The sequence below is a fragment of the Meriones unguiculatus genome, chromosome 6 (genome assembly GCF_030254825.1).
Source record: "Meriones unguiculatus strain TT.TT164.6M chromosome 6, Bangor_MerUng_6.1, whole genome shotgun sequence".
In the NCBI taxonomy this organism is placed as follows: domain Eukaryota; kingdom Metazoa; phylum Chordata; class Mammalia; order Rodentia; family Muridae; genus Meriones; species Meriones unguiculatus.
The window spans coordinates 67346247-67361066 of NC_083354.1; the positions used below are offsets into that span (position 1 = coordinate 67346247).

A 14820-nucleotide genomic window follows, 5' to 3' on the forward strand; every position below is an offset into this window, starting at 1 on the left:
GGGATCATTATAAAGATGGTTTTTATGTTACTGAAAGTACAGAATGTGAAAGATGTCACTATATTTAAAACTTTTTTATTTAAGCTCTGTTGGTTTGGGGAAAAACTTACTTTTGCTTTTCTTAGCCTGTGGGGGTTTCCAAGGCCTTTTAGTGTGTGAGAGGTATGTAGCTGCAAAAAAACAAGTGTGTAGTTTTTCCTAAAAAGAAATCACTTTGGATTCAGGCACACAGTTCTGGTAAGAGCTGGACAGGCATGGCAGTGGCACATAGGTCGCTGTTGTCTGAAGGCACCTTTGTGTTTACAAAGACATTTAGAAGCTTATACCTGCAGTCAGTATATTTGTCATCTCCAGTCAGTGGTTACAGTATTTGTTTTTGTAATTTTTGTCATATCTCTCTGTATTCAGACCACTTTCATCTGCCTTCTGTGTTTAGCACAATCTCTTCGAATGTTCCATTATAAATGCATTCTTTTTTTTAAATAATTTATTTAATTTTATGTGCATTAATGTGAAGGTATCAGATCCCTTGGAACTGGAGTTACAGACAGTTGTGAGCTGACATGTGGGTGCCGAGAATTGAACCCAGGTCCTTTGGAAGAGCAGACAGTACTCTTAACCACTGAGCCATCTCTCCAGCCACCTATAAATGCATTCTTACATTTGTAACCCTTGCTTGTATTTTTTTGAAATACAGAAATTCATATTTGTTGAGCATTGAAAACATGGAACCAGGCTAGAGAAAGATGGCTCAGCAGTTAAGAACACAGACTGTTCTTCCAGAGGACCTGGGTTCAATTCCCAGTACTCACATGGAAGGTCACAGTTGTTCCAGGGGATCTGACAGCCTCATACATGCAGGCAAAACACCAATGTACATAAAGTACAAATAAACAAAGTATTAAAAAAAAAAAAGAAAACATGGAACCAGACATTTAGAATGCCTCATAGCCATTCTTATTTTCAAGTTAATTTCAGAGAAATCCTGTTAAAGGATTTAAATCCTATCAAAGGCATTTAAATTTCTCAGGAAGATAAACTGCATTAATACTTCCTGAAAAGCTGAGTTGTTTATGTATTTTTGATGACTCAAAGTTTCCTTAATTTTAGCTACCGAATTCTGTTTAATGAATAGGTCGATAGCTCATAGCTAAATTGTAGGGTTAAGATAACATTTTCTAAGTTATTAATTTAATGCTGGCAAAAAGCCTCACTGTTCTGGGGCAAAGAAGAAAGCCCACTCCTGAGTTTGTGCAGATGTTTTATTGTGATAGATCTATTATCCAGCTATTAGAAGATAAATGACTGATCTTTCCTATTTTCCATGCCTCAAGAAAATTGAAATAAGAAGGGGAATATCATTTGGGCTGTATGATTAGGGCAGGTTGGATGGCCATTAATTTAAGGGAAGAAAATCTTGGCAGCATTGCCTAACTTATACTATCTTATCAATCAAACTGTGATGCACTTCTTGTGATGACCCAGCACTCAGATTTTTTTACCGTTAATTAGAATTCATGACAAAATAGATGCAAGGAAACGTTTTGTACCCTTCATAATTTTATAGAAAATTTATTGTTATTAGGGGAACCATTTGCTTAGTGTGATTTTTTTCATTACCAGCTTGTCAACTAGCATAGATAATCTAGAGAAAATATGAACTCCATAGATGGGATGTCACTTTTGTTGATGGTTCGTGTAGTTTACCTTGGAGTACAGCTAATGGCTGAAGTTCATAGCAACAGCACAGAATAACGTGGCAACCAATGGGAGATAAATGAACCACGTTTATTGCTTTAATATAAAAAATACATAAATGGAAAGCTGCATTTGAATCTGATGAGCTCATTGCAGTTTTGTTGGAGTGATTTATTTCTACTATGTGAAGAGCTACTATTGACACAGTGAGATGGAAATTAACTGTTTGTTTTTTGGAAATCAATATTTTTGGTTTTGAAATATTCAGATCATTTTATTTTAATTCTGAATGTTTTATGGATATTGAACATTTCATAGACCCAAATGATCAGTTCTTCTGCCAGTGTTTATCAAAAATATTGTTTAAAACAAACAAACTGAACAGTGAAGTAAGTTTCTGAAATGGTCAGTGTCTTTTTGTGAAGGTGCTCTCTTTTATGTTCTTCCTATTTTTAGTGTTTCCTGAAGCCTCATTTGCCCTTAAATGATTATTTTCTTTCCTTCCTGGGATGTCTTTGGTGTTTTATACTTTGTTTTTAGTGCCCCACAGTTGCATGTTTATTGTTATGGCTTGATAAATTTAATATCCTGCAATACCTGATTTGCTATTTTGTTGTTTGGTGTCTTAATCATTAGTAAGGAAATACTTTCTGGGTTTTAAAAAACCTTTCTTGTATCTAGCATTTAAAAAGCTATTTTAAATAGCTTAAAATGAACTCAGTCCTATAGATTATACTAAGAAATACCTTATTTTTGTAATTTAACATTCCTTACCAGTTACTACTTATGATAGTAATTATTGATTTGTATATAAAATACATATTGATGTTTATGACTCATAAATAGTAGTTTGTTCTATAGTTTCATGTTCTAAACTTGGTTGTTTTAAGAGATTTTTAAATTGTTAGTTTTAGTCGTATATAATTACAGGTTATAAATTGCTGTGAATGTATTTGAAGAGTAGTTTATGTAGAACATATCAAAATGTGGAGTTGAAAACATACATTTAACTTGCTTTTCATGTCAACTGCAAATAGAAAATTAGATGTATAATACATTTTTATTTAGTTCACACATATAATCAATTCTTTGCTTTTTCGATTGAGGTGCATACATGCTGGGACCAGCAGGCACCAGTACATGGGTAGGGCTGGAGTCAATAAATGCAGCTTCACGTTTATACTGATTGGTAATTCATAAAATCCCCACAGGACTTGAAACTTGTTTAGCATAATAGCAGGTCTATATTCTGAGCTGTTTTCTTTCAATTGTGTTGTTGGTTGCATATTAATAAAGTAAGTGGCAACCAAGAAGAAGAACAAGCGCTCAAAATAGGAATATTATTGTAACTAATATTTTTCAAAAAGTACCATTTCAATAAGTTGTATTTTTATTTAATTGCTTATTTTTAGTCATTGGGGAGATTTTAGATACTAAAAGGAAAATCTGTAGGGTTTAGAAAAAATATATTAATTTGTTTTTTTCAAAACCATATTATATTGCTGGCTGACTGCACATATATCTGTGGTACACATATAGAAAAATTTGTATAGTAAAGCCTTTGCTTGCCTTGTAGTCTTATACTAAAGGAATCTTAGTTTCACCAGTTCAAAAGTCAACATTTGTGATTTCATTAATTGGGCTAGGGGAAAGCTGCCCCCTTTTGGCAATACATCATTCTAATTTTTATGCATAATATGCTAACATTTCAGTCACTATGGGATTTTTTTTTTAAATAAATTGTATTGGTTAAAAACAAATGGATTAAAATGTGGGCCGCTTAAAGTGTGTTTGCATTAAAATTATATGGAGTTCTTTGTGTACTTTAATGTAAGTCACTGTGGAGCCACTGCCAGTTAACTTTCAGCGGACAGTGGCATCTCTGTTGCCTCCAATCTTCTTAATGTTGTTGCAACTATGAAAGTATCTTTACATTAAAGTTTAAGTTTGATTGAAAAAGAAAACTGAATTGTTACTATTTAATGCATGCACAGCTTTTAGAATTTAGCCCCATAAAATGAAATAACCTGGATTTATCTATTTTCAGAAAAAGATTGGTTTTCTATATAACTACAGATCTTAACAGTATTCTTCAAGAAATGCTACTTTTGTATTACTCATTTTAGCTGAATGGCTAAAACTTCCAGTATCATAACATTGACTGTGCTAACACCAACTAGGATGTCAGATGGGTGAAGATTGTATTTTAATGCGTTAGTGTTTCTTTCTTCTTAGCTGGTGGCTGGCAGTGTGGTGATGGCTTTTGAAGAAGTGTGCCCGGATAGAATTGATCTGATTCACAGGAATTACCGAAAGCTCTGTAACCTGCTGGTGGATGTTGAAGAGTGGGGGCAGGTTGTCATCATCCACATGCTCACAAGATACGCTCGGACACAGTTTGTCAGCCCCTGGAGAGAGGTGAGTGCTGAGTGCTCTCCTGCCTACGGCGTGTGCTCAGGGAGCAGATTAACTTTACCAACCGTACAACAAACGAAGAGTAAGAAAGAATCGAAGTCTGCATTGTAGTGAGATCTCATTTTTCTGACTGTTAGGTGTTTTGTCCTTGGCTGATTCCCAGTTAAAGATGTACCATGTGATCCTTGCATGACACCTGGCGAGAGGCCCCTGCTAGGACTCGTGGTCACATGGCGTCATCAAGCCCTGGGTGTTTTGTTACTTGTAGTTGATTTTACCTTTTTGAGCTCCATTTATCGTTTGTACCTAAATTTGCAAATTTATATAATATGACTCTACCACAAATTTACAGTTGGGGTGACTGATTTCTACACTTTATAAATGAGATACTGTTGAACTTTTATAAACTTCTTTTCTCCAGTTTTATACTTTCAAAATGTTTATTTTCTTTTTTACTTGAAGTGTAGAGTCGATAGTTAAATATCTTATAAAGTGAATTTATTTTCTTTGGCAGATTATTGTTAGAAATTTGTCATATTCTTCAGAGAAAACTTAGAAATTGTAATGGTATCGTATAGTTTGCAATAGAGCTCACTTAAACTTGTATAAGGAAATCCTAAGCAGCACTATAACAGTACATTGTCTTTTCATGAATTTTTAATGCAATATTTTTTATTTCTGTGTATGTGTGCATTTTTGTATGTACGTGTGTGTGCATGTGCTTGTTTGTGTGTATATGTATGTGCATGTAAATGTTTATGTGCATGTACATGTGTGAGTTTGCACATGTGCTTGAGGGTGTGTGCTCATGTATATGTGTGTGCATATGTGTGTATGTATATTTGTGTTTTCATGTTCTTGCATGTGTGTGCATGAATGTGTTTGTGCATGCATGTGTTTTCATAATGTGTGTGTTTGTGCTCACATGCATGTGTGTGTGATCCTGCATGCATGCAGTACTCATTTGCAAGTTCCTGAGTAGGTCAGAAGAGGGTATGGATCCCCTAGAGTTGGAGTTACAGATGAGATACTATGTATGGGTCCTGGGAGCTGAGCCCAGGTTTGGAACAGCAGCAAACACTCTTAACAGATGAGCCGTCTGTCCAGTCCAGCCCCAAATCAGTTGTAAGCGCTACCAGATGAATTATATAGTGTTTAGAACATTCTGCTTTTTAAAATTAAAAATAATATATACTGAAAAGTGTTAATAAAATTTCATAAAATGGGAATAGTCTCGTAGGTATTTTAAGTGACATATCAGCTTAGAAATAATTATAAAACATTTTTATTTATTTTTATCTCCTTGAATGCTGTGTCTCTATTTGTTTTTTCTTTCTGTTTACTTTGGGGAATACTGTGTATTGACCCTTAGGCATTTGCAAGATGAGCCTATCCCTGAACTGTTACAGGCTCCTCCCAGCTCTTTCTGTGTGTGAATTCTTGTTGTTGTGTTTTTATTTTTATTTTTTTTTATTAATTACACTTTATTCACTTTGTATTCCTCCATAAACCCTTCCCTCCTCCCCTCCTAATCCCACCTTCCCTCCCCCTGTTTTGTTTTTGAGAGGTCTCGTTGTGGAGCCCCTTAACTTCTTTGTAAGTAAAGTTTTTGTATTTTTCTATACTATGTAAAGAGACTTAGGCTACGTATGACTCAAATCAAAGCACTTTTACTATTGATATACACTTCTATCTTAGAAAATTAATTTAATTCATTATTGATCAGCAAGCGCATTTTTTTGTTTGTTTTCAGCCAGCCTCTGCCACGGGCACTGCTTGGATGTTTTTCTTCCTTGTGTGTATGCACATAATTCATGTTTGTTTTTTTTTTAACCAGTGTTGTCACTTGAAATTTTTATTTTGTTTTCATTTTTATTCTCAAATTATTCCAGCACCTATATGCAAATGATCTGTTGCCTTGTTAGTGGATAGAAACTGGAGCTAAGTATACTTGTATCTTCTAAAAATATGTACCACATATTAAGACTAAAGTTTTGTAGTACATTTTCACTTTGAGTTTTATTTCATCTTATTTTAGATGAAGTAAAACCATATACAAAAGCAAAGATAAGTTAAATTGTACTCGTATATGTATATTTATGCTTTTTATGAATATAAATATTAGAGAAGACAGCTCTGGCCACTGTCTTAGCATATGGGACTTGTGTCACTTGTTTGTCACTCATCCATCTGACAGTGGTGTCTTTGTAGACCCTGTGGTTTCCAGACTGATAATGTGTTTTTAGATGTGCAGCAGTGCCAGGGGATGGAGTGTGGCGTGTACACAGGCAGGGTGTTGGAGACGTGTGATTGAGTGGCGTGATGGTGGTGGGGAGCCAGAGTGTGGAGCTGAGGGTTTCACCAACAGGGGTTTTGACTTCTCAGTGCAGCTTGCCTAAGGTTTCTTTTGAGAAGAAGGGAAATCATTTAGATAGATTTGTAAATTTTAATTTATTCATTCCTTTTTTTTAAGTTACAGAATACTTATAATGTATAAAATACAAATTAATGTATTTTTAAAAAATAACCTTGGTTGACCCTTGAGAGGCCATTGTTGGTAACCATTTAATTTCACTTATGCCAGGAGTTATAATTTTACTATGAATAAACATTTCACTTTACTTCTTAATGTAAGATGCTGTCAACTTATCTCAATCCATGGGAAAATTCTTTGATTATGTTCTATTTGAGTATCTTGTTTAGCCCAACATACTTTGGATATTAGGATTGTATCTGTGAGTTGTCTTATTATTCTGTAAAGAACCTTGGGAGAGAATGATACAGTGAATCCTTGCTGTAGTTTCATTATTAGTAATTGTAACAAGGCTCTTTGTACACACACTCTATGAAATTACACTTTGAGTGTGTGAACATTTGGGTCATGTCCACAGCACATTTCTTCCTTTAACCTACCTGAGTCTTTCTTGACTCTGCTTGCTGCAGATACTTGAGTGAGAAGCTGAGGTATTTGTACTCCTGGAGGCTTTCTGACTGTCTTCACGTTGCTTTCATCTCTGTAGTGAGAAGCTGAGGTATTTGTACTCCTGGAGGCTTTCTGACTGTCTTCACGTTGCTTTCATCTCTGTATAACCGCCTGTGGTTGATTTAGTGTAAAAGTTGTTAGCCTCGGGTCTGAAGATAGAGCTCAGTGGTAAGTTCGATGCTTTTGAGGAGCACCCAGGTTCTGTTCCTAGCACATTTGGTGGCTCACAGCTTCCTGGATTCCAGCTCTGAGGGGATCTGGTACAGGTACCTGTACTCATGTGTGCATATGTATACACAGATGTATACTTATACATATAATTGGAAAAATAAATTGTAAGATTAAAGCTCATAAAGACAATTTAGCTGCATTTGAAAGAAATAGACATATTTAGGTCTTTATCTGTTTTCTGTCTGAGATTGTTTAAAATGTTTTTATAGTAAAATTTTTTATTATAGCTAAGGTCATCACAGTGTAGAATGACACAATGGAGTAGTACTTCAAATGAAGACTGAGGAGTGACTGGCCTTCCTGGAATCAATGGAGAAAAAGATGTTTGTTTGAGTGCCTCATTCCTACATCCATAGACAGAAGTGATTCCCAAAAAAGCTGTACAGATTCCACTGTACAGTACATAAATCAAGGACAGTTTACCTTGAAAGAAGAATGTGCCAATGGGTAAATAGTATCATCAAATTAACATATCAACTTAGAAGTTATTTAAAATAGAAAATTTCATATCATACCAAATTTAGGGATTTTGGTTTCCCTCTTTTGTATTAAGGGAAAAATGATACTCTAATTTATCATTTTGCTATAGGTATGCAATGGATAGGTTGTGTTGGCCATGGGATTTTTTTACAGCAGGAGGTAATAAGGTAACTAAGGCAGGAGTGGGCTCTTGCTGTAATAGACCTGACTGAGGCAGTTTAGAGAAGAGAGAGCTTATTGTAGGCTTACAGATTCAGAGGGTCGGAGTCCATGGCCATCATAGCAGGGGTCACAGCAGTAGGCAGGCTCTGGAGCAGTAGCTAAGAGCGCTTCACACCTTGAGACACAACCATGCGACATAGAAAGCTGATTGCGAATAGCAGGAGTTTTTTGTAACCTCAAAACCCACCTCCAGTGACACATCTCCAACAAGGCCACGCCTTCTTATCCTTTCCAAACACGTCCACCAACTGGGGATCAAGCAGTCAAACCTGAGCCTATGGGGGCCATTCTATGTTGGGCTGTCAGAATTTTCTTATCTATTTATAGGCAAAAATACCAAGGCTTACAAATTTTAGCAATTCACGTAAAGTAAAAATACTGTTTAGGAAAGGTAGACTAGAAACAGTTATCTGATACTCAAGGCAACCATTCTTTACATTATATTACCTATTGACTTTAATATGGTTTATGTTCGCTTATTGGCTTCCTGTCAAAACTGATGTCAGGGCCCCTAGTCTGTGGTGCTCAATTAGATGATATCTATCATTAAATATACTTTCCAAAGAGAAAACTTTCTTTCTTTCTTTCTTTCTTTCTTTCTTTCTTTCTTTCTTTCTTTCTCTCTCTCTCTCTTCCTCCCTCCCTCCCTCCCTCCCTCCCTCCCTCCCTCCCTCCCTCCCTCCCTTCCTTCCTTTTTCCAGAAAAATACTTGAGGTTCCTGTTCTGTCACTCACACCTAAGGGTTCACTGAGATGGGATCTCTCACTGAACCTGGAGCTAGGCTGTCAGCAGCAAGCACCAGAGGTCCTCCCACAGGATTGGGTGTGGATGATCTAAAGTCAGGTCTTTATGTTTGTAAAGCAAGTACTCCTACGGTGATATCTAAAGCCCCTTTAAAAAAAATTCCTGAGACCATCTATGTAGGCTTACATTTTTCACCAAACCTACTTTACCCCCCTCCCCCACCTTATATATGAGATTAGTAGGGAAAAGGGCTTAAGTCCTCTTTTATCCACTTCCTGCTGATCAGGGTGGTTGAGTTGTTAGGGGATTACAGACTCAGTCCTTAGAATACCAGCAGTCCACTCTGAAGGCAAATTAGAAGCAGTGAAAGCCAAAAAGACTCAGTTGGATTGCCTGGGGAAGCCCTGTGGAACATTTCTCTCTGCAAAGCCAAGTGTCAAAGCATGAATATTAGGATAGTGATGTCGATCCAAAAATTGATGTCTCCTTCTACTCTGTCCTCTATATATGTCCTCTCCTCAAAGTCTACCCACAGATATTTTCAGCTGGCCAAAGTCACACCCCTCACACATAAGGGGGTCACAGCAAAACATCATGTGCCCTCACAAAGCCAATCTGGGCAAAATGTCACATGACTAAACAGTCTAGTTTTCACATCTATGTTAATATTCTTGAAGGGTAGTAAGATGTTAGCTTTTAGGAATTGAAAATTATTAGAAATAGTTCTTTAGGTGAGCTGATGTGCGTACTTTTGTCAGTCAGTTCTCAAATGAACACATCATACACAAATAAGCTTCTTCGGAGCCTGAAGAGATTTTTAATTTGGTTTATTTGCATCATTATAGATCAGTATTTAGGCTGTTTATATGTAAATGTACGATTTGAGGAACAATTAAGTGTTGACAAAGTATATCGCAGTCATATCAGTTGCAGTGCATTTTCCATAATTTTTCTAACTGACATCTTTGATGATAAATAGTGGATGCCAAGTCAAAGCCGATTATGCAGTGTACTAGGAATTCATGGGGCTGTCAGAGAGAAGACCGATTGACTTTACATTTACATATTAATGAGAAGATTTGTTAAGAGGGTGCTTGACTATAGAAAATAACAGCATATTTATAGGGCACGACATTTTATAAATAAAGCTGATGCAGGAAAATGGAAATTAAACCTTTTAGGTTAATAAATTCAAGAGACTACTAAAATTTGTATTTGCATTTTTGTTTTCTTAAATTTACCTTACTCGTTGCAGTCTGTGTCAGCTGGTTTTCCATTCTAGGTCAAGTTTGTATAATTTTCAAGGATATGACATTATTTAAGTATTTTCTTTGTCATTGAAGCCTCTTCTGGGAGAGCATGTAAATCTCTAACATAAAGTTGCTTTTATAAGAATAATGGATTGAAAATAAATACATTTACTAAGAAAATAAAACAAAGTGATTGTTAAGGAGTGATTTAATACTCTAGTTTCTCTTCAGATCATACAAATCTGCTTCTTTTAAGAGTTAAAGTAAAATGAAACCAAAAAAATGAAGTCATCCCCCCATCAAAAAAAAAAAAAAAAAAAATCAAGAAAGCTGAGCTCTGTTCTGGCATTAGCTTTAAGGTGATATTAAATGAAACTGTTTGGTCCAGACATTTCATTTTCATTTATAGATCCAATTATGTTACAGTTGCTAGGAGACGAAAGATTTATAACAATTATCAAGACTGCTTAATTCGAAACTTAAAAGTAAATATTTACTGTAGCTGTTTAGACTATGAATCCAGGTGGTGCTATTCTTGTGGCATTTGGCAACTTGGGAGTGATACACTTTTTTTTTTCTCTGTATTTATGTACTTTAATTTATAGAACCTTAGATAGATAGAAGGGCATTCTGTGGTTAGAGTTTTAAGTGTTTTAGCATGTGTCTTTTTAGAGTTGTTATAAAATAACTCATCAAAATGCAAAATGTATTGTGACCATATGCATGTATACATATTGTGTGTAGTTTTTTTCAGTAGGTTAATTTAAAAATGAACAAACATTGTAATGTGTCTTACCAATGGACCAATAGATTTTCCTGATCTATAGAATCTTTAAAAATGAAATACTGAGGATTTATCATAGATTATGGTTCTTACAATACAAATGAAATAAGATAACAACTGTTGACAAAGGCTTTAGCCCACAGTTTACTGTGGACCTGGAGCTGGGAGGAAGAGAGGGCTCTCCTCCACTTGGTTCTGAGACAGTAAAAGATACCCTGTTCTTTTGTCCACTGTTCTTGATTGAATGTTTTAACCCTATGAGATTACTTTTGTTAAGTGTTTTAATTTTATCCAAGTAATATGTACCTGTCTTCAAACCTATTTTATTTAATATTTGGCAGTTTCATACTTGTGTTCTTGATTATGTCTCTTTTCAATTTCCTGCCCCCCTTTTTTTTGGTTTAATAATACTATAAGGCTTAGAAGAGATATTTTGCTGTTGTATTCTTCACCATGCCTGACTTCCGTTATGTTTTTTGTGTGTGATTATGTGTTTACAATTACTTTTAAAATTCCTAAGTAAGGCCCCCTCTTTTTTTAAACTATTTTTTGACAGCAGTTTTACTATCAATCAACTTTCTGCTGTAGAAATGGAGACTCTCCCATTTTCGGTTCCAGAAGTTCCATTTGTTATTTTTCTCCTCAGCCTGAACAGTTTCTTGTGTGTGATGTTCTAGAAGACCTCCTGTGTGTGAATTCTTGAATTTTGTTCATCTGAAAATATCTTGGTTCTGTAGAATTTTTTCGTGGTCCATTTTTTTTTTTTTTCTGGTCGGGAGTTAGTTGTAGCCACTGTACCTCTCTATATAAAGTATTTGTATTTAAAAGATTTTATAATAATCATAATTGTATACATTGCAGTGTGATTACATTTAACTCTACTACCCCCTTTTGTCCCACTCCCATCCTGCCAACCCCAATTTTTTTCTCAGCTTGTGCTTCTTTCCCTCCCTCCCTCCCTCCCTCCCTCCTTCCCTCCCTCAGCATCTGTGTGTTTTGGTGTGCATGTGTAGTCACAACTGCTGTATGTTCATGATTGCAGTGGGCATACCATTTCCAGATAAAGAGTGCCCGCTGCATTTCTCACCATCCTTTGGTTTCTACACTTTGCCCCATTTTCTCCTCTCCCTCTCCCTCTCCCTCTCCCTCTCCCTCTCCCTCTCCCTCTCCCTCTCCCTCTCCCTCTCCCTCTCCCTCTCCCTCTCCCTCTCCCTCTCCCTCTCCCTCTCCCTCTCCCTCTCCCTCTCCCTCTCCCTCTCCCTCTCCCTCTCCCTCTCCCTCTCCCTCTCCCTCTCCCTCTCCCTCTCCCTCTCCCTCTCCCTCTCCCTCTCCCTCTCCCTCTCCCTCTCCTCCTCCCCTCCTCCCCTCCTCCTCCCCTCCTCCTCCCCTCCTCCTCCCCTCTTCCTCCTCCTCCTCTCCTCCCCTCCTCCTCCCCTCCTCCTCCTCCCCTCCTCCTCCCCTCCTGCTCCTCCCCTCCTGCTCCTCCCCTCCTCCTCTCCTCCCCTCCTCCTCCTCCTCTCCTCCTCCTCCTCTCCTCCTCCTCCTCTTTTCCTTCCCTTCCCCTCCCTCCCCTCCCTCCCTTCCCCTTCCCCCTCCTTCCTTCCTTCCTTCCTGCCTCCCAGATAATATTTCCATCTTTTGCTATTTCTCTTTACCAACTCTCTTTTCAGCTTCCTGGTACCTCTGGACTGGGATTGTTTTTGCCTTCTCATAACTTGAAAAGCTGTCTATATATTCTGTGCTTTTAGTGCACCTTTATTTAGTGCTTTATGCTGATTATGTTTATTTAATTTCTTTTTTGAGATCTATACTGTGACTAAGAGATGGTTTAAGTTCCCAACATTTTGTGCAAAACTTATTAAGTGTAATCTGATACTAGCAAATATGGCAGAACAGGGAACTCCAGGGTGTGTCCTACATAGAGACGTGTAAAATGGGGCAAAACAGAATAAACTTTAAAATTTTTAAAATCTTTTTATATTAATTACTGTTTATTCACTTTGTAGCCCAGCTGTAGCCCCTCCCTCATTCCCTCCTAATCCCACCCTCCCTCCCTCATCTTCTCCCTTGCCCAGAATAAACTTTTGAAAGGAGAAAAATAAGCTGAGGTTTACAGCAATTATTTGAATATTAAGAAATAAAAAGAGTGCTTTACATAGTTGAATTTAATGTCACCTCAGTGATAGTCCTTAACCGTAACAGCTCAGGACCACATACAGCTTAGGTTCCTGGGATGGAGTGGGGGAGGGGTCAGGGTAGGCTTTGGTCTAAAGAGTCGTGATTCTGTCTTTGATGTTTAGAGGGCGATGGTGTAAAGAATATGACTTATTTTATCTGAGCTGGAGCTTCCTCAAAGCAGATGATAACTTAGCCACAGACACCAGTAAAAGTAGTAAACACACGTAGAAGCAACGAGCGACAGGCTGCAGGGAGAAAGCCTTGGGAGAGTGCCGCTAGCAGCCTCCTGGACTGTGTGGAATTTAGGCTGAGATGCTCAAAGACTGCATGAGAACCTGAGCTTTGCTGTCTGAATGACCATAAGCTCTACAGAAATGGAAAGCAGTGACAAAGGCATAAGTAATTTTAGTGTTATGGAGGCTGCATAGCCACAGTAAAAGAAATTTTTTTCCTTTGGTAACTAACTCTAGGAAATCTCTGTTAAATCACTTGCTGATTATAAGGCTAGCAGAAGAGCAAACTCTTAAGTGACTGAGAGAGAGAAAGAATACAGCCTTTGCAAATCACTTAGGATCATGGCAAAGCAGAACATAACAGCAGCAGCAGACATGTGGGAAGGGGTAGAATCTCAGTTTTATAGAGTTATCATATCATATTATATCATCATAATCTAAATGTCAACATTAGGAAACATGCAAAGAAATAAAAGAATGGTACATTAAAAGAAAAATGAAGTAATAGAAATTGTGGCTGAAGAAGCACATACATTTAAATTGCACATGCACATTTATATTTTCGGTCTAAAACACAATAAAGCAAGTAAATGAAGTTAGATGTCCCTCCAAGTAGAGAATACCAGCATGCATGAATGCACACACACACACACACACACACACACAGAGAGAGAGAGAGAGAGAGAGAGAGAGAGAGAGAGAGAGATACAAAATAACCCAAAAGAAGCTTTCTGAAAAGTTGAGTAATTAACATGAAACATTCATGACTAGGGTTCAACAGTAGGTCTCAACAGACAGAAAATGAGTCAGTGAACTAGAAGATTGGGCAGTTTAAATTATCTAGGCTGAGGAGCAGAACATATATGAAGTAAAATGAACAGTACAACAGTAAAATCCTCATGAGGTCTGGTGGGCACCCTCAGATGTGCCCACACAATGGAATGCCCGAAAGAAAGAGGAGAGAGAAGAAGCTAAAAGGAATATCTGAAGAGACAGTGACTAAACACTCCCTGGACCTGATAACTAACAGCCATTGATCTAACGAAGAAGCTCAAACTTGTAGGTAAGAGAAACTCCTGGATCTATTCCAGGGCCAGCATCCTCCTCTGTTGAAAGTCAGGGGAGCAGCTCGAATTAGCCAGGGGGAAGGGGGCACTGTGTGCACGGTTTCTTCAGTGACGTGGCAGCTGCCTTCCTATCAGAAACCACAGCTTCTGGAAGGGGTAGTTCAAGAAGCACATGCACCCACGCACCCACCCACACCCGCCCGCCCGCCCGCCCACCCATGATTGAGACAAGGTCTCTCTGTAGCCCTGGCTGTCCCAGAATTCTCTGTAGCCCAGGCTGGCCTCAAACTCAAAAAGATCCACCTGCCTCTGCCTCTTTGAGAGCTGGGATTAAAGGTGTGCACTGCTACCTACATCTTTCATAGTATTGAAAGAAGAAAACAGTGTCAACTAGGAAGGCTGTATCTGGCAAAATTAGCTTTCAAAATGGAGAAACCAGCACACTGTGATATGGACATATCTATTCATCTAAATTTCTTGATATTTCTTTATATTTCAAGATAAATGTAGACAGCTGGTCACAGAGTTCCCAAGC

General features: G+C 37.6%; 1 protein-coding gene across 6 annotated transcripts in view; it reads left to right on the plus strand.

Annotated features, from left to right (window-relative positions):
* The window catches only part of Ap3b1 (adaptor related protein complex 3 subunit beta 1), a 214871-nt gene that overhangs the window by 60934 nt on the left and 139117 nt on the right, over positions 1-14820 (plus strand). For all 6 annotated transcript variants that reach the window (XR_009592381.1, XM_060385579.1, XM_060385578.1 and 3 more), the window contains exon 7: positions 3934-4116. Coding sequence is in view for 5 of the 6 variants with exons in the window: in XM_060385579.1 (XP_060241562.1) it covers positions 3934-4116 (183 nt within the window). In the remaining variant the exon portion in view is untranslated. The remainder of the gene's footprint in view (positions 1-3933; positions 4117-14820) is intronic.